Source organism: Colius striatus, chromosome 10 (assembly GCF_028858725.1).
Source record: "Colius striatus isolate bColStr4 chromosome 10, bColStr4.1.hap1, whole genome shotgun sequence".
In the NCBI taxonomy this organism is placed as follows: domain Eukaryota; kingdom Metazoa; phylum Chordata; class Aves; order Coliiformes; family Coliidae; genus Colius; species Colius striatus.
Genome location: NC_084768.1, coordinates 7,267,458 through 7,291,445, shown reverse-complemented (window position 1 = coordinate 7,291,445; position 23,988 = coordinate 7,267,458). Strand labels below are relative to the sequence as shown.

At 38.9% G+C, this 23,988-nt stretch overlaps 1 protein-coding gene across 2 annotated transcripts in view; it reads right to left on the bottom strand.

Moving 5' to 3' along the window:
* The window catches only part of FNBP1L (formin binding protein 1 like), a 54,993-nt gene extending 31,276 nt beyond the window's left edge, over positions 1–23,717 (bottom strand). The window contains exon 1 of one of the 2 annotated variants that reach the window (XM_062004058.1): positions 23,381–23,717. In XM_062004058.1, coding sequence (XP_061860042.1) covers positions 23,381–23,404 — 24 coding nt within the window. In that variant the 5' untranslated portion in view covers positions 23,405–23,717. The remainder of the gene's footprint in view (positions 1–23,380) is intronic. The other variant, XM_062004057.1, reaches the window with a different exon arrangement.
* Between the last annotated feature and the right edge of the window lie 271 nt (positions 23,718–23,988).

The following is a 23,988-nucleotide window of genomic DNA, read 5'->3' as shown; positions in this document are numbered from 1 at the left end:
CACATTACTTCTGCTTCTGAACATGGAACCATAGAGCATAGCTTTCCAAATACTTTGTTTACACCAAAAAGGTCTCTACTCATGAAAATTAATCCTCTACTATTATGAAACTGGAGTGGAAAAAAGTGAGTGCATTGACATGCTATTCTCCCCTCATGCTTTACTAGAAGTATTTAATCAATAAACGAGTGCCAAAAATTCACTCTTTTTCTCAAAGCCTTCTCTTCATCTGATTCTACAAACAGTATGCTCTTTGTAAAAAACAGCTTTGTAGGATTATCCCATAAACCCTCAAGGGAAGAAAGAATTTATTCCCTCCCTATACGAGGAACATACACAGAACAACCTGAACTGAGTAAATCCCATGTAAGAAAAAATAAAATCCCTTAGCTATCCTCACCACCCTGCAGACTTCCACATTAGTCCAGCTTCACCATTATTGACATCTATGAACCACTCATGGATGCATTAATCATCTCCAGATAAGGAATGGAAATCCAAATATAGTGGACCATTAGTCCACTGGAATGAAAGCAGAGGTACATCCCCACTTTTTTGAAGAGTGAGACAGCTTCACAACATGTTTGTTCACTGCCCTTTTTTTGGTCAGCAATTATAACATGCACTATCTTACAGCATATAGCATGAAAGATAAAAAAACTAATACCTCCAAGAAGTATCAAAGCATTTTTTGATAAATGGTTTATGAATGACCAAAGTTGGATGTGTAAACAACCTGTATCCACAGATGCCTTGTAGATTTGCATTCAAAATAAAAGCACTATCATAAACTCCCACATAAATATTGATTTATTGGATTCAATTGAACATACTGATGATGTCACTCTCAGTTAACATATAAAGAAAATACCTTAAGCAAACACATCAACTTGACAAGTTTTCAAATTCTCTATAAACAATGAAGCAGTGAAGTATGCAGTCAAAATCATCTTACACTGGTCAGTAATGACACTGAGATAAATGAGCAAAAGATAAAAGCAAAATAAATGAATAAGCAGACAGGAATGGCCTTTTCAGAACAGCTTCTAGAGGTAAGTCACAAATTTATTTGTGGTCCTTTCAACTTCTTTCCAGAGGCATCCATGGTTGAGCTCTGGGCCTGCATTACACAATTGTGCTCCTTTTCATCCAGAAAACAAACAGAAAATCTTCCACATTACTAAAAAGGAAATGAAATTAATACACTGAGATACAAGTCAAGGAGTGGAAAACACAAAGCTCAAAAACCAGGCAATACCATGCAGAGGAGAAAATGAACTAAATAGCTCCAACAAATTTTAAGGCTGGAATTTTTATCAGTGTACTAATATCTCAGTGTATTAATTTGGCTGGCTCCTTTTCTCTGGCTATCTGTCTACTGAGTTGATAGGACCATGTGTTCTCAACAGTACTCCAAGGCAAATATGTATTGCTGTTTGTCTAGTAACTCCCCACAACCCTTATCAGCTGAGCAGGCGATTTTTGTAAAAAGCTTTATAAAAACTACAGCTGACTGTTATTAAACTGATTAACGTTAGCTAATGGATGGTGGCCCTAAGTACAAACTGCCCACTCAAAAACTGGAATGTAGTCCCAAGTCTCTACATTGTAAACAAACAAATCTGTCAATACACAAAAAGTTTGTGGTACATCAATATAGACCATTCCAAAATAAATATTACCTCCCTAAATTCCACTTCCAGATTATTTACTGGAACCACAGATCAATGTTACAAATGCTTCAGACACACAGTTCTAAACTTATCGGGTTTTTGCAGATACCATAAAGCTCTATAACAGCAGCTGAAGCATCAAAGCAAGAAGCCAAGCTGAATCAAGTCTGTACCAAAGACAAAACATGTCCAAAATACCAGATTTGCTCTCCCCTTCTTACAGACAACTGTTTTTCCCTGCAACAAGCCTCAAGAAGCCATGAAAAGCATGGACAATCTCTTCAAAGGGTGAACACAGATGGAACATGGCAGTGGAAATACCAAAACTGTAGTCTTCCTAAAGCTATCAGTAGCTAGTCCAGTTATTTTTTTTTTTAGACTGGAGTTTCAAATAAAAGGCATTTTTAAAGGGTTAACATTCTCAGCTTTCATCAACTTCGGAAAGTGTTTCTACTTGTATTAAAAACTAGCATTGTGGTATCAAGTTCTGTAAAAAAATAAATCTCCATTTTACTTAATGATTCCTTTACAATAGATAATGTAATAGTTTATTACGTTAACGTCTACTTATTAAGCCTCCCTTTCACTGATTTCGTTTTGACAATCTCCAGAAGTTAAAAGCCTTACAAATTATATTAAACACAGAACTTCAAGTTTAAGCAATCTACCTCAATTAATTACTACAATTCATTAAATCTGCGATATCTTTAAAACATATTATTAAGACATTTTATTTGAAATCACAACATTCTGTATTAATTACGGTACCACCATTTTATTCACCTTTGTCTCAATTGTACATCATTATTTCTGTACTTTTACCTGACTACAATTTTAGTCCACAGATATCCAAGTGATTTTAATAGCAATTTGTGTACAACTGGCACAGGACTTTTTTTTTTCCCCCCTCAGTTCTTTGTTCTCCAGGCTGTATAGTTTTGCCAGTCTAACCTTCTGATTCAGTGGGTGGAGGGTTAATTCCATATTTTGCTCTGAGTTCTTAACACTTCTAAAGTCCAGTATAATGAAATATATACTACACTGTAATGAGACTGCAAGAAGAAAGTGTTCAGACCATGGAAAAAACAGGAATCAGGTCTTGTTCAGAAAAACAACCCGAAACATTTGGCATAGAAAATAAAAACAACAGTGCATTTGTGGATATAAATGTTCTATTTTATTATTACTTTAGGAAAAGTGACAAATTACTTACACAACTGCAAGTACACAGTAATCCAAGTATGAAAAAATGGATGATTATGTAACTTGGCATTGAGCACAGGTCTTGTTTTCTTAAAGTCCATGAGGGCTTTTCAAATGAACCTCAATTATGGATAAGTTTAAATTATAAAGTCTGCATATCGTGCTTCCATCCTGCACCAGCAGTACTGCAGAAGACAGAAAGTCCCAACTGTCCAAGAAGTTAAATATTTGAAATTATTAAACATTATAAAGTGACTACTTCACATATTAAGATTTTATCAAGATCTTCTCCTGAAATATCTGAAGTGTTTCTAGAAAACACTGTGGAACTCGTTGCTTGTTTTTTTTAAAAACAAAACAAACTTGCAGTGTTTATGCAAAGAACTATTTGATGAGCTACATTAAAAATTATGGCAACTATAATCAGACATAAATGTATTATTAAGTTACCAGTATAGTATTCCTGTCCCTATTTGTCTTCAGGACACATTAGATTATAAAATTCTCTTTTAATTAGAGTATGTAACACTAATCTACTTCTGACAACATGTTGTAGTTTTTCTGATCTTTGAAATCTCTTCAGTGCCTAACTGTTTTTTGTTTTCATTGCTGGCTAGCTGGGCTTAAACCATAGCATACTTCTGTGTCTATCTTCATGCATTCCTGCTTCCTTTTCTAGGCTAGGATAGTAGCTCTTCTATTTTATTGTGTGAAGCAATTATCACCTCTCTCTTACTGCCTGTTTTTATTATCATCAATTTAGTCTTCTGGTCTTCCTTTTTTGCTGGCACCTGCAATGTGCTTCCTCCTAACAGGCAAGCAAGAACTGATTCCAGCTAAACAGTAGTTTATTTTTTTTTAAACATCCTGTTAGTTTTACATCTAAAAACTAACAAAGAACTGTTTCTATATCAGGAACAAAGTTTATTGCTTTTCTGCTTTCTACAAAAACTTGCAGATTGTAGCTGCAAGACTAACCTGCAAATTATACCTCATTCCTCTCTGAAATTATCTATGTATTATAACAAATAAATGTGTGAAAACAAACGTGGCTGTGAGCAAACTTTAAGGCTAGGCATTTTATAGACTAGGAAATCAATATCCATGGGAAGGTTCAGAGCAGCAAAATAAAAAGCCACAGCTACACTGGAAATAAAGCAGGGGTATTCAGAGATTCAGATAAAAAAATAAAGTTACAGGTGCATATACATAAACTAAACAGAACTTCACATTTTAACTTCATATTACATCAAAGGTTCAGTATAGACTGTATGGGCAGGATAGTATGAAGAGAAACTACTGGTCCTTTGGAGACATGAAAAGGAAAAATCACTCCTAAAAAGAACCTCTGAAAATTCGTAGGCAGACCTTCAGGACATGGACCTATTTTGCTTGCAAAAATTAAGACACTGGTATTAACAGTAAACTTTATGTCGTAGCTTGAAAATATTTGTGAGAAACTCTACTACAGAAATGCAGTCTTGAAGTGCTTAATATCCAAAAGGAAAACAATGGGAATTAAAAAATTACTTCTAGCTGGAAGAAAAACTCCATTGCTTTAAGGAATAAAGAATCAATAAATTTATAGTATGAATGTAGTGTGAAAAAGCCATTTGCCTGTTAAAACTTTCGCATATATTCTTAAAAAGTAGCACCACCATCAGTTTTCTTTTTGAAAAGTTTATTTCTATGGTTAGGGAAATGTTTGCATGAAGTGAGCAAACAACTCAAAAGTGACACCAAGCCACTAGATATCTAGCCATGCCATAAGATACACGGCAAGTCAGGTTTCTAAAGTGAAGCTGAAAAGGGAGAGCTGCAGTGCCAAAGAGAAGCAGCAAGGGAATCGCTTTGGAAACATCTGCTGTGAAGTCAGGGCTCGCAAGAGGGGATGTCTTGTTTGGCAGCTAACAACTTCACAGGTGTGACAGCCACATTTATTTTCCAGGAAAGGGCAGGAATCTATCACAGACAGAAGAGAAGACATGTTTGTGACTGCTTTTGGAATGAGCAGCCAGAAGCACAACAGAATCAAGTTCTGCATCTGGACATCAGCAGAAAGATATTAGAGGTTACAGCTGTGCACTCCAGTTCACCCATGCCACTGAATATATCAGCTAGACTAGCAATTTTACAGCATCAGTTTTCTACCAGCAGAACAAATCAATTGAAACTGTTAACTGCTGGGAGACTGAACAACAGAGAGAATAGGAATGCCACAGAGGGCATCTCAATGGTCACTCCTATTCGTCTAGCTTATGAATCATCTCCAGAATGGATGGGCACACTTATCTGAACTAAAGCAGTGTATTTACTTCACCCTATCAAGATGCAAACTTACATAAAGAAAAAAATTCAATTAATCACATGAGTTTACCAATGAGTCTGCTTTCTGCTGCTCTCAGGGGACTCCTGGCTCTGTCTTCCCAGGACAGGTCACAACCTGTCTGATTCTGCAGTGAGGGTGGTTTCCTAAACACATCTTTGTCTCCTCCTCAGGACATTCTACCAACACACAGCATAGCTGCCAGAACACTCAGAGGCATCCGCTGTCTCTGCTACTCATTACACAATGAGCTTGTCAATAAATAGGGTTGTTCACTGTGGTATCAACTGTCTTTACCTACAACTTACCAAAAGTAAGATACTTTGCCCCAGGCAAATAGAATGGACTTCCTAACCATCACCATTTGAGAAACATATAAACACATACACACATATATATAAAGCATCACTAACCATAGTCTCCTTCCTGCAGAATACAACCATACATAAAATATATACCCTGAAATCCTACTTTGAAAACTGAATCAGAATCCAGTCACTTAGCTTCCAAATAGCCCCTTTAAGCTCCTTAAAATAGCTGTCACCAACACAGGGACAGCACTATACCTGCCTTGTCTATACAAAGGACATAATTATGTCAATTCCCCTAAATATATCTTATTTTCATCATAGCCAAGGCAGAAAGTAGGCACTTCTCGAATCTTCTGGGAGTGGCTGAATGCTGTTAATAAAAAGACAGAAGCATAAGTAGATTTAAGTCCTAGTTACTGCAAAAAGAGCCAGGAAGACCTTAAGATTAACCATAAAGAAGTGGAATGTAATGCACCAGAGTAAAAAAACACTAGTATTCATACAATGCTTAGATTTGCTGTTGTTCGTTATAATAAATACTTGGGAAAAATCCCATGTCTTTAAAGCAACACTGCAATAACAAATAGTATAAAGCAGTAGGGCTATCCATCAATGAAGTAGCAAAATACTGAATGCGTTGTATGCTCAAGAGCCACGTGAAGGAGAAGTTCTGTATAAAACCAGCACATCTACTGCATGAGTAACTTTAGCCTGCAGAAAATCTGCAAGAACAAAGTATCTTGTTTGGAAAACAATACTACAAGATTTTTATTTTTGAAAAAATGTTTTTCTTCAGTTAGAAATGTTATTACATGGCTTGATGCTCAATATACAAGGTATTTTAGTGTATGACTAAAAATGAATTGGTGAAACTAAACTACTGAAAACTTTTAAAACTTCTAAATGCCGCTCTACAAATACTAGATATTGCCACAATATTAGTAAAAATGCATCTACAGGAGCCCAAATGCATAAGCAGCCCTGATACTCTCCAGCTCTTATATCTGTGACAGTCTATTTTTGCATTCTAAAGGACCTCTTTTCTAAAAACTTGTAGAAACGGGGAAGAGATCTTACTTACTGTTAAGTTCCTGCTCTGGCCAGTCTAGCATAGTATCCAACAAGCACGAGTATGCACTGCTTTTTTCCTCTCTATACACATGTATGGAAGTGAACTTAGAACACCTTGTGGGCTCAACAGAAGAAGGGAGCGGTATCAATGCCACAAAGTGAAAAAGTTCCCTGCAAGTAGCTGGTTATTACCCTGGGGTATAGTGATAAGGGAGGAGGTACAGAGGAGACAACTGGGGAAAACAGAAGATTTTGTAAATGGAATATTATTATGTAACACCTAGATGCCCTACACCACAAATTCAGAAGAAAACAAGTTCTATCAGCTTTGCTGCTCACTTTATGGCAATGAACCTGCATCCACTGCTTTGCAGGACACAGTTCCTTGTTTATTTTTATCTCTATCCCTCAAATATACATGCACAACTCTGTACAAGCTGTATTACAGTATGTCCAGTTGCACTACCATGACACCCAGCTTACACTGCACTATGTGAGTATTTTACCGAACTGAAATGTGACATAAGTAAAATAACTGTTTGCATATAACGTAGTTCGAGTCTACACTATATATTATAGTATAGACAGTCACAGCTCTGAACTCACCAAAAAGCCAAGATGACTGTGATAGCAAGCAGTACCAATTTAAAACAAGGAAGTACTTTCTGCCAGCTGGGGGAGGAGAAAAAGAAGGGAGAGTATCAACTTCCCTGTTATTCAAATAGCATTTCCTTGTATTTGTCTGCTCAGCTATTAAGTAGGCGGCTCCAAGAATACAATTTTTAACTGACTTCAAAACCATAGAGTTTAATAAGTAGAGCACACAAATCCCACACAGAAGAGTCAATTTGCCGTGTTTCGCATTTAAAGGTGCACATGTAAGCGTTATCTCAGTGGAGTAAGTAGAGAGAAGAAATTGGTATATATGATTCACATATTCTTTATCATTCTGACAATTAAGAAAAACGTAATATAAAAATACCTATACCGAATCAAGCATTGAGTATCAGCAGCAGACCTTTATCATTTCAACACATAGAGAACAAAGTACACTCCTTAATATTAAATATTTGTGAGGAAAGTAAAGGTACACATTATTTAGAATATTAAACTCAAGTCAACAGATCCTTAAACAAAACATATTTCATGGCACTATTTCTAATCCATAATTCTTTAAACAATGAACTCATAAAATAAAATTTATGGCATAGGAATAAACCAAACATATCCTGGTATTAACTTTTAGATAACTTCTCACAATAAGTGCAATTAAAATACCTAGTAAGCCCACAAGGATTTTGTACTGAAATAATATATACTAGATCTTTTACCTTTAAACACAGACACTATGTCCATGGTGCAGACACTAGGTCCAGACACAATCTCCTTATTTAGCATAGCTCTGATAAGCTGCTTCAACTACTCGAGTCAGTGAATGCTACTGGAATGAAAGAAGGTATTTCCTAGTGCTATTATCAGCTCCTATCAGATAATTCTAAGATGAAGGCATATACCTTGAAATTCTTGGCATTCAAAAGATACAACTGTGCTATACAGATTGTCAACAAGTATTTGTTCTTCTAAATCACTCAGAGTAAGATTGAATCATTAGCCCTTTTTTGTTTAGAAAAGGCTGCATATAGTAACAGGATTCATCACCACAGAGTGTTTTGTGCACAACTCCCCACTAAACAGGAGCAGACAATGTTCAACACTTCAGAACATCAGAGATCAGAGGGGACTGGGTTAGGTAAACAGTTGTGAAACTGGCAGGCTCACCCATTAACTGATTCACCAGATGCTGTTTGGTTTTTTTGTCAATAGACTAGGGAATTTGTCTCTAAAAATCACTCTAAGGTGAACTTCCCTTTTTAGTATCACCCGTGAAGACTTTTGGTGTTCAAGAGACAGAATATACAAGCCACACTTTTACCTCTTCACAAATATCTTGCAAACAGTAAATACTTTACAAACTTGATTATAAAACTAGATCCATATACTTAACAGGAAATTAACAGCACAGCAAAGAAAAGCTTTCCTGTCTTCTTTGGAACATTACATAAGATAAAGATAGCACTCTGGGAGAACAAACAAAAGAACCCCCAAACAACAAAAACACACCCACAAGACACCTCCAAACTCATCCGTTACTTAAAACAGATCTACTGCACTTACTGCTTTTAAAGCAAAATTTGCAGTAACATGAACATAGCTGAATAAAGAATTTAAACTAAAACCAGATGTAACTAATGGCCTCTCCAAAACAACGGAATTTTTTAAGGTTTTGAGATTCAGACAATGTAATATTAAAACATAACATAATGGTACTGCCCGTAAGTTTCAGTTTTTAAGATATAAACCTAAAATATACAATAAATTCCTCTTATATTTCACCATATACTTCGAAGTCACAACCTGCACTGTCAGGATAAGATTAAAATTATTCATAAATCACCTTTTCTAGTAACGTACTTTCTTTGCAAGATCAAATATTAAAAACATACTGTTCCCCTTCCAAGTTAACAAGGTGTACTTCCTTCCAAATACCTTAAATTACATGGGAAATTATCAAAGTGATGTAATTTAACCATAAGCATATGCACTCCTGTAAGAAAAGTGACTTGGTAAAAAAACCCCTATTACAGCATATTTGGACATTGAAGTTGGATATATAAAAGCTGAATACATACTCCAGCATATTAAAAAAAAACCCAACCAAAAGCAAACCACCACATCTTTAAATTGTCAGAGCTACATTTCTGATTCTTTCCAAAACACATACAAAGCCCACAATCAATACAGCTAAATTTTGTATTGTTTTGGTAATCCGGCATAGCAATTTCTTCAGTATGAAAATGACAATAGCCTCCATAAATATATTTCACAGCACTGCAGGAGTTCAATACTGAAAGCAAGCAATCTACTACATAACTGGTGCAAATATTTCTGAAGCAAGACAAATAGTACTCACTTCGGGAGAGGACTAAACATGGAATGACATTCCATCTGAGAAAACTGAAACTGAACTGCATCTGTTCTTTTTGAAGAGACAATTCCCATTTCAGAGACCATCAAACAGCCAATGTAGAAATCAAATGCTACTCCAACAGGAGCCTCCCTTCTGCCGTTATTTCCTTCCTGACTAATACAAATATAAGAGTATTCACATTGAAATACAATGGAGATCAGAAAGGCATAAAGAAGCATCCAATCTAGGTACTTCATCTGTGACTCAATCAAAAAAATGTCTTGGCCAATTTTTGTCCCTCACAATTTCTCAGGATCACTTCTTGATCATCTAATCTAATTTTTCACTCTCTTGTCCATCTATTTGCCTTTTAATTCTTTCTTCATGCCCCTTTTGCACAATTTGCCCTACCAATGTAACTGCACTGTTTACTCAATAGACAGATACTGAGAATTTTCTCACTGCCCTAATCAAGAAATACTTTGATTTTCCACACCATCATTTTAAGCACTATGTTATTTCTATACTCCATGCAAAAGTGCTTATTCCATTGATGACCATCACAACTACTGTAATATGTAACCTTCAGCAAGTTGTGGAGAACAGACAAGGTGCCTGAGAACTGGAGGAAAGCAAATGTCACTGTAGTCTTCAAAAAGGGCAAGAAGGAAGACCCAGGTAACAACAGACTGGTCAGCCTCATCTCCATCCCTGGCAAGGTGATGGAACAACCTATCATGGGTGCTGTCTCCAGATATTTAAAGGACAAGAGGGTCTTTAGGAGCAGTCAACATGGTTTTACCAAGGGGAAGTCATGTTTGACCAACCTGATAGCCTTTTGTGAAGATGTAATCAGGTGGATAGATGGTGGTAGTGCAGTGGATGTGGTTTATCTTGATTTCAGTAAAGCAGTTGACACCATCTCCCACAGCATCCTCACAGCAAAACTGAGAAAGTGTGGGCTGGATGATCAGGTAGTGAGGTGGATCGTTCACTGGTTGAAGGGAAGAAAGCAGAGAGTTGTGATCAATGGGACAAGGTCTAGCTGGAGGCCTGTGTCTAGTGGAGTCCCTCAGGGGTCAGTGCTGGGACCAGCACTGTTCAATATATTAACGACCTTGATGAGGGAACAGAGGGCACTGTCAGCAAGTTTGCTGATGATATTGAACTGGGGGGAGTGGCTGACACACCAGAAGGCTGTGCTGCCATTCAATGAGACCTAGACAGGCTGGAGAGTTGAGCAGGGAGAAATCTAATGAAATTTAACTAGGGCAAGTGTACAATCTTGTATCTGGGGAAGAATAACCCCATGTACTAGTACAGGTTGGGGAATGAACTCTTAACAGAGTAGAGTAGGGAAAAGGACCTGCAGGTCCTGATGGACAGCAGAATGAGCATGACCCAGGACTGTGCCCTTATGGCCTAGAACACCAATGGCATCCTGGGGTCTATTAGAAGGCCTGTGGGCAGCAGGCCAAGAGAGGTTCTCCTCTCCCCATACTCTGCCCTCCTGAGACTGCATCTGGAATAATGTGTCCAGTTCTGGGCCTCTCAGTTCCAGAAGGACAGGGAACTGCTGGAGAAAGTTCAATGCAGGGCCACAAAGATAATTAAGGGAATGAAGCACCTCCATTATGATGAAAGGCTGAAGGAGCTGGGGCTCTTTAGCTTGGAGGAGACCAAGGGGTGATCTCATTAATGTTTACAAATATGTAAACATTAATGTTTACAAATATGTAAAGGGCAGGTGTCGGGAGGATAGAGCCAGGCTGCTCTCAATGATGTCCAACGACAGAACATGAGGCAACAGGTACAAGCCAGAACATAAAAAAAGTCTTAAAGAAACTCAAGGAAGAATTTCTTTGCTGTGAGGCTGATGGAGCACTGGAACAGGCTGCCCAGCTGGGTTGTTGATTCTCCTTCTCTGGAGACATTCAAAACCAACCCGAACGAGTTCCTGTGTGACCTACTCTAGGAGATCCTGCTCTGGCAGGGAGGTTGGACTAGATGATATTTCAAGGTCCCTTTCAATCCTTATGATTCTGTGATTACCAAATCAGAAATAATAATGAGTAAAGCAGTAGGAAAGTGCTCAATAATATACTGGAGATATACTTTAAAATTAATTGCAGATCAGCACAGTAACTTGCCACAAATCATAGTACTTCCCTTTCAAAAGCAAGTTCTAACCAAACTCTATAAAACTAACACTCCTTACTACACTTAGACCTGTAAGGAGAATGAAAGACATCACCTAAAGACATGGAAATGCTTCTGTATTTTATGGCATTGACTCATCGTATTTTGTATGTCCTATACGTAAAATCCAACTATTGGTAATTTCCTTTTAAACATAAAGTGCTACTTATGTCCTTATTAAGTGTTTAGTGAGATAAGTCCTCAGGGAATTCAAATAGCAAAATACTAAACAATAAGTGACAATCAGTACTCTAGGAACTGTCAGAAAATAATAAATAAATTCCAAGAAACAGCTTCAAATATTGAATAAAACATGAGATACGGGAAAACCACAAAATCATATATTTTACACTGAACAAAACTGTTATATCTGCTCTTCTTACATTGATTCTAAAACTGAAACCATCTAATTGCATATGGGAGTTCCAACTTTGGTTTTAACATTATGAGCTTGATTAAAACCCACTGAAAATCGATATTTCACACTTTACATCCTAGCAAAAACATTTTCAATTCGGTGACTAAAACATGCCTAATTATAATCAGTAGGGAAAAAAAAAAGCAAGATAAGTGCCTTTTCCCTAACTAGATTTTAGCCCATGTCATTTAAATGAATGTGACTCTGATGATAACAGAATGAAATACAGCTTAATACTTGGCATTTCTTAAATTGCAAAAATAAAGTCTATACTGTAATAAAATCTGTGTATTTTTGTCCCCTTCCATTGATGACTTAGTTTCTCCAAAATTGCAAGGCATTTCATTCACATGATGTCAAGTTGTATTCATTACACAGCCCACAACTACAGCCTTACAGTACAAACCATGAAAAAAATGTTTTATCTAAGAATCACTAAGCATAAATACTACTGCCATCTCATCTTTAGGTATTTAAGCCCATATAAAAACTACTTCAGTTCAACTATTGAAATTTCAGTGAAATTAAATGACATACCCTCAGAACCAAGGTAATTGAAAGTCATTATACCAAGAGCAGCTAGGACAACACAGCTGTCATTGGTTTTGTTTGCACCAACTAAGGTCTTAACACTGAGTCAGTTTTTGGTTTTACAAGAATCCAATTCCAATCCATTAATTGGAATTTTTTTTCCAGTAAAAACATCTTAGTTACACACAACCACCCCTACCCCACTATTTCCTTCTCAGAAATGCAGATGATAAAACTGAAACTCTGGGAAATCACGCTTGTATCTCCCAAGTGCCAGCCTAGTGCCTGAGGAACTGCCACATTGTTCCTGGAAAGAGATCATCAATACACCACCAGAACCGAAGTAAAAATGTTTCTTAAAAAAATACTTTAGAAAGAAGTTACCCTTGTTGTTATAGAGAGATCAGTCAGGAAAAAAAAAAAATACGAGCCTTAAACTCAGGGAGATAAACTCCAGGTTATACTAATGCAGCAGGAAGACAACAAACAGCCCTGCAACTTTTACAAAACAAAGAAGCTATCAAACCAAACCAACACAAATAACCCACAATGCTTACTTCCTTAGTCTTAAGCTGAAGACTTAATCAGACTGCCACACCTCTTGCTACAGAAGTAAATATTTGAGTATCACACCAAAGAGTCAGGACACCTCAAAATTACTTGGCTTTCTTCACATGGTGACACTTCTACTGAAGTTTCATGGAACTGACACGTCTAAATAGTTCTTGCATTGCTTATAAAGCAGAAAAATCCCAGGCATTTGGATTTTCCTGACAAACTACTACTTATTTTCAAGAATTTCAGAGATAAAGCATGTTTCATTAAAATGCAGATAATATGCATCATTCCTTAATTTCATTGTACTGCTTTGTACCTTTTACAAACTTGGGTCAATCTTTTAATCTCTTTCACCTGAGCATTTTACTTCTTCCTCAAATCTATGTTCTATCCTAAGACTTGGTAACAAATTCTACTTTTTTTTTGGAAAATCAAGCTCTTTCTAACCATTAAAATAGCTGCAACCTTTATCCTTTCTCTATCCATCTAATTTCCCTATTACAGCAACAGTCTTTTTTCTAGTATTGAGAGATAATTTCACCTCCATGTTTCTTGAGTGTTCTCTCTCCCTGTTTCTTTACATCAAACATTAGCTTCTTATCCTCACTTCTAAGGGCGTTGCTGGCTGATTCCTGCTCTATTACCTCATTATACCAAAGGATTACTGTTTGCAGAGGAGACTCCAATACTCCCTTATACACTTCAACCAGTATTTCCTGCATTCTCCTAGGTTGCTTACATGCTAGTACCCTGCAAACATGACAAAGTTTCACCCCATTGCTACTCTTTGCTTTCAAGGCTTACCAAAAGAAACAGGTAAGATGCCACAGTTGAGATGACTGTCCATCACGCTGAACAATACTACATTTTCCACAACTCCTTCATTTGCCATATCAGTAAATGACCCATCCTCTGCTAGAATTGAAAGTTAACTGAATTGGGGATGGTCGTCACATTGTATGTAGGACACAGCACAACATAAGCCCCCTATGCCACCAATGGTTCTAGGCATTAAATAATTACAAACATAAAATAAACTCCAATCATTGATTACAGATGTTAAATATCCTAAAATTTCCTCTACTTGCTGTGGGCACGTGTTTTAATTGAGAAAGAATATGATTTGGACAAGCCAGATATTTCCTCAGTTTGAGTAAAGGTGGCAGGGACAAGTTGATGCAGCTGCCAAGCTGCTTCCAATTATTAGGAACAAGTGCTCCATGTTAATCAATGGAACCCTGTGTGATCATATGGGTGGAAGCAGGATATATAAGGAAGTAGAAGGCAAACAAAAGGTGGCTTTGAGTCAACCCTGCTGGTTGTGCTATGTTGCCCGCGTGCATCCTTGCACAAATGTCCCTTATGTCTCTACATTCTTGTATGAGCATCACTCATTTCATCACAATAGCTTGCAACTGACTTCATATAAATTGCGGACAAAACAGCCAGGTAATTATCATCATAACAGATAGCTAAACCAGGTATAATTTATCCACTTATTATCAGGGGTGAACCCTGTGTAACCTAGAGCAAATCACAGAAGCACACAGGATTGGAAGGGCCCTCAAAAGATCATCTAGTCCAATTCCCCTGCAAGAGCAATTTACCTTCTTGGAAAGAAATGAAGCATCTGAGAGGAAAACTGAGTGCACATTAATCATATGCACATTCAAAGAAAACCCTCTCAATTACTCTGCCAAACAGAATTCATAAGGTGAGCTTTTCCCATCCACATGGGCATCCATGATGAGAAAGAATCCAGCAATCGATGCTGCCTTTTCAAAGGAAAGACAAAATTTAAGAGGCACACTTATCTTCATTACCTTCACTCACACCTGGTTCCCCCAAGCATGTCAAAAGCAAGGTTGCCTCTCAACTCTCCATGGCAGCTGTTGTCATATTTCAGTAGTTCAGTTCTTAAATAGTACTGCAATCTCAAATCAAGTAGATGTCATTTCATTGCACAATGCTGAAAAAATATTGCTTACTTAATGTGGAACTACAAAACAGCACATTCTACTATTTCATGTGTACCTGCTGATGATGTACCAGCTGATGCATGTTACCTGCCTCTTGAACAAATACTTGCCAAGCATAAGCTTTACAAGGATAGATACTATAATACAAGGGTGAACCTTTCTGTTCCTACATAGCAGAGTTCACCCATGCAAGTGACGAGTTTTAATGGTTACTCCAAGTCCAAGTCAAGATCAAAGAGAGTTAGGATAAATTATTAAAACTTCTTCCTTTTTGTGTTTTGCTTCTAACACTTTAAAAACTTGTTTTGCACTTAAACATTGAAGAACGTTAAAGTATTCTATAAATGCAGGTATTGTTACGATTTCCATTTGATTTTTTTAAAAATTCAATATTTTTTTCCAAACCTACAACCCAAAGAACAGAGACAAGAAGTTTACTTGTCCAAGACCACACAAGAGTTTCACAGTAAAGCCCAAGAAAAATTCAGGGCTTGAAATACTAGCTTTTTGGCTCACTGTAAGACTGCATTTTTTACATTTTTTAAGGAGAAGTAACAAAGCTATGTACAAACACATAAAGCATATTGCCAGAAAGCTGTTTTAGCAGGCTAATACCCTTTTATTGTAAATGACAAAGCAGATGCAGAGTTCTGACTAATGAAGGAAAAGCTTCATGTGAGTCTCACATGTAACTACTACAAATTTCAGCATGATTGGAAATAACAGAAAGGTAAGTACACCTGAAATTAAGCCCTTTCTTCTTGTTACCTAGCAGGTAATACAATACTGCTGCCACTCTCCTCTTAAAACAGAACTTGTAGTTGAGAAAAAACAAATTCAGACTAACAAAATTTGTTGCAGATAAGTCCATAAAAAAAAAAATCAGTGTAGGGGGTCCACATTTTAATGAAAACCAGAAGCTTAGGTTTACATTAGCACAGTTTTTTTTTCCTTCTCCCATCCAGCTGAAGCACTGACATTCATTTGAAGACAAACCTCTCAACTTTCTGCCAAGAGAGCACTGAGACTGGGGTACATAAATTCACTAGGGACAAAATGAAACAAGCTAATTGGAATGTCAACTTTCACTGAACAATTTGTTCACCAACACAGGAAAAAGATGAACACAGCTGGGCTTTGGGGAATTCTTTTCCTACCAAATTCAAGTTGCTTAAGAAGTATGCACATGTGTGTGCTATGAACAATGACATTTTAATTTGAAATGTGTTGAAAAACTTCCTCTCCATAAAAAAACACACAAAAAGCACCCAAAAACCCCATGTTACTCAATTACTGGCCTTATCAAGCATGATAAAGCATTGTTCTGCAAATGTAAGGACCGCATATTTAACTATACACAGTGTAAGAATTAATTCAAATACACAAATGAACTTAGAGATTTCAGACTTATTTCAGTAGGTCTATAGCATCAGTGACAACTTACACAAGCATTAACAGAAACCTTCTGTCTCCCAGTATTTACCTGCAAACTGTTGAAAGCACAAATCATATCTACTTGGACATCCCTGACCACGAATAGAAACCTCAGCACATTAAAATGGACTTTTCTCTGTTCGTGCTGTTCAGCACCCCAAGTTCTGATGGATTTGTCATTGAAAAGGATGATCATTTTGACAGATACACTCCTTAAAGAAATTCTCTGCCTGGTTGATGTCGAAGATCTTGAAATCTCAACCAACCTCCTGTTATTCTCACTCAGGAAATCACAAACTACTAGCTGTGGCGTTTAGAATCTTGATCTAGGCAACTCTCAGATTTTGTATTGTGAATAAGGATATTACATACATTTCTACAAAGAAAGCACTTAGCATTTCCAGATTAGTAAAGTCTCATGTATGTTCGTTCAAACTTCCTTGAACAGCATATACATTTCCAAGTATATACAAAATTCAGGCCATAAATAAAACCAGATGCCATTTTAATGGTTATCAGGTGATAATCAGCTTTCCAAAATGAAAAAACTACTTTTAAATTGATACTCAAAGTCACCAGCATGCATGCATTCTGAAATTAAACTATGTTCACTGCCAAAATCAAACTGATAAAGTCTCAAGACAATGACTCACTCCTTCCTGGAAAAATCAGTAAAAAGGGCAGATGTTTACAAACCAGACAATTGCAAGAAAAATACAGACAAACATTATTGCTAACTAAAACTCAATACAATTGTTTCATTCCAGAATCTGAAGCAACTACACGTTCAATAATCAAGTACCTGATCCTTACATAACTTCCTATGGAAAAATCTCAGAGGTCTTCACAAGGATGGGATAAATCGCACAATACTCCTTGTGAAAGATGGTAACCTCACAGAGGCTAAGCATTTTATCCAGTATCCTACCCATGACAGGAGACATGTAAGACCACTGCATGCATCTGGAAAACTCTGTATTTTCATCCTTCAGCCACAAGACACATACCTTGCACATATTTGCAGACCACAACAGCAAGAACACTGAATTAAAAGAGAATCCGGAGTACTACTTGCAATCTTTGGGTTATATTGAAGGAGAAATCAGGGGGAAAATATCCAAGTTTCATCTCACAAACATCTATGTATTAAACAGAACGTTAGCTTTAACACAAGCTGCGTTAGCACACTGGAAAAGAAAGCTCACAGAAGATTTGGGTTCAAAAGCCCAGAAGAACTTTCCACAAGGGATATAGTTTGATATTTAGAGTTATCTTCAATGTTTTCTTAACTGATTAAAAAACAACTTCTGTCATTAACAATGCTAGGGACTACATAATCACACAGACATACTAATTGTAGAGAAAGGTTTCTCAGTTTCAAACTGCTTTGAATAAAACTTATTTAGCTAATCAGTTTTTCTAATCTAGTGAACAGAAATACAAGAAATTATTACAACAGAAACATGCTACATAATACTCTAGCTACTTTCTAAAGTCTAATTTTTCCATATTTACATTCTGTGGATGTTTTTCATGTAATTAAACTCAGCAACTTTTACGATTAGACAATGTCACCCAATTTCTCGTCTACAAAAAGAGATTTTAAAACAAAGAGGAAATAATGTCTGCAAAGCATAGGAAAATTTTTAGCAGCTTTTGAACACTATTAATAAAACTGAAAACTGCTTAATATCTTTGGTAGTAAAACTTGTGTTTAGGCACAGAATGCATTTTGCTCAAGATTAAAAAGCACAAGTCACCAAACATACTGTAATCTTTCTGTGGTCCAACGTAACTCATTTCTAAAATAATATCCTTCAGTGCCAGTGGTTTCTTAATTGTAGAAGATGTTGTGCTTCTGGACTCAAGGAGCTCACAACAGTAGTATCATTAAATCTTCTACAACTTTTTTTTTAATCATGACATCTTAGCACAAAAGCCCTCAGCAGAATTTCTGCTTTAAATATTTAAGAGGTGAGGAACAGATGGATAGACTGGTTTTACAGATTAAAAATGTTCTGACGTAGTATTCAAACTCTTCCTGCCAACTGCCATTAAGGGGTTGGAAAGACAGAACATGCATCAAAAGTTAAAAAAAAAAAAAAATCAGGAAGGATATTTTTCAAGAGACAGCACAAACTTTTTAATTAATTTCCAAAGAAGCCACTTCAGAGTGCTGATCATACAGTTTAACTTGTCCCGCTCACGAAGCCAAGAACTTCATTATCAACTATCCCTGTGTTTCCAAGGCTCAATCAGCCTTCAGCATCAAAGCATATGCACTATATATTCAATTAATGCACAAAAACCCAACCGACAATTTTAGTTTCATTCACCTGCTCTTGCCTCGGATACTGCAACACAGTTTGACAGAAATAAGACAGAGGCACCTTATAAAGCAAGTCTGCAAGTCTGCCCAGTCTCTTACCACCGTGTTGCAAACGTAAGCATGCTGCTTTCAAAAAAAAAGCCTGTCAAAAAAAGTTAAAACTCTGCAAATTCTACCTAAATAAACAGCAACAACTTTCTATCACTAATGAAGTGTACAAGGGGTAAGGGAATGAAGCTGGAACACAAAAAAAGTTCCATTTAAACACAAGAGAAAACTATTTCATGCTGAGGGAGCCCTGGCACAGGCTGCCCAGGGGGATTGTGGAGTCTTCTTTGGAGGTCTTCAAGACCCACCTGGACATGTTCCTATGCGACCTGCTTCTGCAGGGGGGTTGAACGGGATGACCTCTAAAGGTCCCCTACCATTCTATGATTCTAGAAAATGCAGCAATACTACTTTGTGATTAAGTGCCCTCCTTCATCAGATGGTTACTGCTTTACAAATGTTACCTCAAAAAAAATAAATATTACAGATACAAAAACTCAGCACACAAGAATCAAATTCTCAGAAAATATCATTTCAACTGGATTACAGAAGATGAGCCTTCCCAGTTCTGACTACTCTGTTGTAACAGAGAATATTATCCTGCAAGTGAGTTCTCGAAAGTATCTTCAGTTTTCATAGAATCATCACAGAATGATGGAAGGGACCTTTTAGAGATCATCTAGTCCAAATCCCCTGCTAAAGCAGGTCCACCTAGATCAGGTTGCACAGGAACGGATCCAGGTGGGTTTTGAAGACCTCCAAGGAAGTAGACTCTACAACTTCCCTGGGCAGCCTGTGCCACTGCTCCATCACCTTCTGTGTTCCAGTTTCATCCCATTACCCCTTGACCTGTTGCTAGATACAACAGCAAAAAAGGTACGCCCCAAACTCCTGACATCCACTATTAAGATACTCATAAATATTAATTAGATCCCCCTCAGTCTCCCCTTCTCTAGACTAAACAGCCCCAGTTCCCACAGCCTTTCCTCATAAGGAAGTTGTTCCAGTTCTCTTATCATCTTGGTGGCCCTGCACTGGTTTGTATGGGAATACTATAAGGTATATGCTGCAGTGTGACCACAAAGATAAATGCACTGAGAAGGATGAAACTATTTGTGGAACAATACTTTCAAAATCAACCAAAACTTCTTGTTAAAAAAAGCAAGCATAAAAGGGGAACATATTTCAGTGCTATCAAAGTAAACACAACAGGGAGCATGCTGTTTAGCTAAGACATACTGAAAAGCAAGAAGAGCCTTAGCCTACTCAAGGCATATGTTCTGGCCAATGCACACCCACTGCAGAGAACAGGGGTGTACTTATAAAAACAGTTGCTTGAAAAAACAAACAAACAAAATCACACCATTATCCACAAACAGAAAGAGCAGCTACAGAATATCAAGAATTAGAAAATACTGATGCAAAGAAAATCTCTCCCTTGTCATGTCCCTGGTGTAATAATTAGCACATGCATTGTTTCAATACCAGAACACCCATATTAAGTAAGTTCCACATCAATACCAAACACACATACAAATTGCTTTCCTAATCCCCTGACTTTTCTTCTGGCTCGTCATTTGTCTAGAGACAAGCAGTCGATATCAATTCCTTCACACACACTTTTTACTTCATCGGAAATCACAAAAAGCACGACTTCAGGAAAAAAAATCAGCATAAAATACCAATAATCAGCACAAAGAGATATAATTTGAGAAGGCAAGAGTTAAGGACATATTAAAACATCTGATTTAAAAAAAAAAATCATCAAATTTGCCTCTAGGGAATCAGCAAAGCCTAAATACTTATTTGAAAATGCTCTGAAAAAGCTATCATCTAGGTATCAGTCCTAATCCTGACAAATTCCACTTTACAACCACAGGTGTAAGCACTAAATGACCAAGAGCTCCATCAGGCCTTCAGAAAACCTGTGCAGAACAGCTTTCTGCAGCTACACGTGCTTGACATCACTAGTTGCCAGTGTCCTATGGCCATTAGCAAACCCAGTGCAGGTGGGCTACCTTCCGAAGCTGCACTGATGAAAGAAAAGCTACAGCAGAACACAAACACATCTAATAGTTTATTTACTCCTTGTTCAGAATCCTGTCTTTGAATTTCCACAGGTATTGATATTGTGTTTTTAACCTAGATTTAAGCTAATTTTTAATTAAGTATCAGTTTTTAAAAAGTAATGTTAGTTTGCCCAATGCATATTGTTAAAACCATTAAACATTCAATCTGGTTTGCAATAAGGGAAGTACTGAATATTTTTCCAACTAAGAAAACAAATCTGCTTTAGAGCCCTAAAATTTTTTTGAAGTATGATTAGATTCAACAGGAAGAAAAAAACAAACAACCCACATTTAAAAGGTACATTTTCATGTAAAAACTTGTATTGTCAGTCTAGTGGTAGAGTTACAAACAGACCATTTTATGCATGAAGCAGCCTCATTAGTGCAGAAATGCAGGCATCCCCAATACCAAGAAAAAAAGCATTTCATTGAAATAAGTGTTGTAGTAAAACTTCTAGCTCCAAGTTCTGAACATCATTTCTTCAAGCTAACATACAATAATTAATGACTTGGGAAAAAAAATCTAGTAGTTCTACATAAAATTCAGCTAGTTTCATGACATTTTGAATGAAATGTGCATCACTAAAACGAACTGAAAAGTCACAATCCACCTTTGTATATATTTCTTAAGCACGTGAGAATGATAAACACTTTTTAACAAGACTGAATATAAGAGAAACCTCAAAGTCTTAAGTGTCATTTAGAAGCTGAACAAAGAAAATAAGAGGCAGACAAAATGGAGACACATAAGCAAAATCATGGGTATCATTTCCAAAATGATACACACTTAAGTGCTCTCCTAAAATGTAAAACTCCACTCTTCCAAAATACTTACACCCTCACCTGAAGTATACACAAGCATGAGCTACAAAGACACACCTGTACTGATAATATAAACCCTGGATTTTACTTACTCCTTACTGTTAACAGTACAACAGTTTTATATTTCAGGTTTGTTACAGCAGTGCTGTCAGTACTTCACAAGTGTATTTTATCTGACTTCTCATCATGCCTCATCCTAATTAAGTTACTGTACAAAGCACTAAAGCAACTCTTAAATTCAGGCTTCTCCACATAGCACACTTGATGCAATGCTATAACATCTTCATTTGCATAGCCAGATACGACTTATTCCGGTGGCTTGGGGAGCTCCACTGGCCCAGCTCCTGTACCTTACCCACACAACCAGACTTCAGTGCTCACACACTTCAGTGCCCTCGGCCTCCCCAGCTCACTCGGCCAACTGTCTCAGTGCTAAGCAGCTCTTTGCTCCTCAACCAATAGCCCTTATCATAGAAACTACTGATAAAGGAATTTAATTCAACTCCATTTTTTAAAGAACCATAAATAAAGACTATAACGCCAGGATCACGAGCTGGAATCTCCAGCTTTAATTATTTTTTCCTCACTGCAAGCGTCTGTGCTTCACAATCTTTAAATCAAACAAACGCAGGGAGCGTTTGAAACGGGGACGTTAAACCTTCCTCGGTACTATCTTTTTTGTTTGTTTGTTTAAACTTTCCCACGATCAGTATCGGGTCTAGTTATAGCAGGAAATCCGACAAGACAAAATCAAACATCCCGTGACTGCCCGCGAGCAGACATCGCCGCGCTTCACTTCGGCACATGCCCCGCGAGAAGCCCTTTCTTTACTGCCCTCGGCACAGACAAAAAGCCTTCCGACGAGGGGCAGAGGTTTAAGAAAAGACCTAACGCCACGCTTCCAATGAGGGGCTCAAAACGCTCTACTCGCCAGCGCAGACCGGCGATGTTCGGGAAAGGAGCAGCCGCCCTGCGAACGCCCGGTGCGAGCCGCTGGGGCCGCCCTGCCCTGCCCGAGCCGGGACCCCGCCCCTGGCAGCCCCCGGGCGCGCCTCAGGCCCCCGCCCCCTCGCACCGACAGCCCTCCCCTTCCCGCACCCCAGTGGCGAGCGCACACAAAGGCGCTCGACCTGCCGTGACCGTTACCGGACGAGCGGCGGAGGGCGAGGCGGCGCGTGCCCCTCCTCCGCGGCCCGGGGAGCGCCATGGCGCGCGCGCACTCGCTTCCCGGCCGAGGCGCTCCGCGGCCCGCCGCGCGCCCCTCCGCGGCTCCCCCTGCCCGAGGCTTGCGGCTCCCCGCCTTCCCCCCGCGAGGGCCGAACAAAGCGCCTCAGAGGCCTCAGAGGCATCGGCCGCTCCGCGCCTCCTCTGAGGAAGCCGCCTCGCCAGACAAGGGAAGGCGGTGAATCCCAGACACAATGAGAGGCGAGCCGAGACTCACCCACAGCTCCGTGCCCCAGCTCATGGCCGCTTCGCGGGCAGTGCCGGCTCCTGCAGAGGCGACGCTGAGGGTTAGGCGGTGGCCAGAGAAAGGATCCCGCCGGACGGCGCCGGTGCCCTCGGTCACCGGGGAAAGGCGGCGGCAGCGACGAGAAACAACGTCGGTCCCAGAGCCAGCTCCGCCTGGCTCGGGGAGGGGGGAGCCGCGGAGGAGACTGGGAGAGGGGCGGGCCCGGCTGAGGCGGCGAGGGGATGAGAGGCGGTGAGGCAACCGCGTTGGCGGCGCTGCGTGGAGCTTGTAGGCCGCGGCGGCCACGGGGGCGGAGAGGCGGCTCCCCGCACCGGCGCCGCGTCACGGCGAGAGGCGGCTCCCCGCACCGGCGGCGCCGTTTTTCCGTCAACGAGGAGGAAGAGGGGAGGGGGCGCCTGGAAGCTGCGCGGCGCTGACTCTTTGTGTCCCGCCCGGCTGAGCGGCCTGCGCGCTCCTGCCCGGGAAAGCGCTGACTCACACCCCGGACAGAGGCAGGAGTCGTGGCTTCGCACCGTGGGGGGGTCGTACACCCCCCCCTTGGCACGATGGTGACAGCGATAGATAAACACCGACTTATT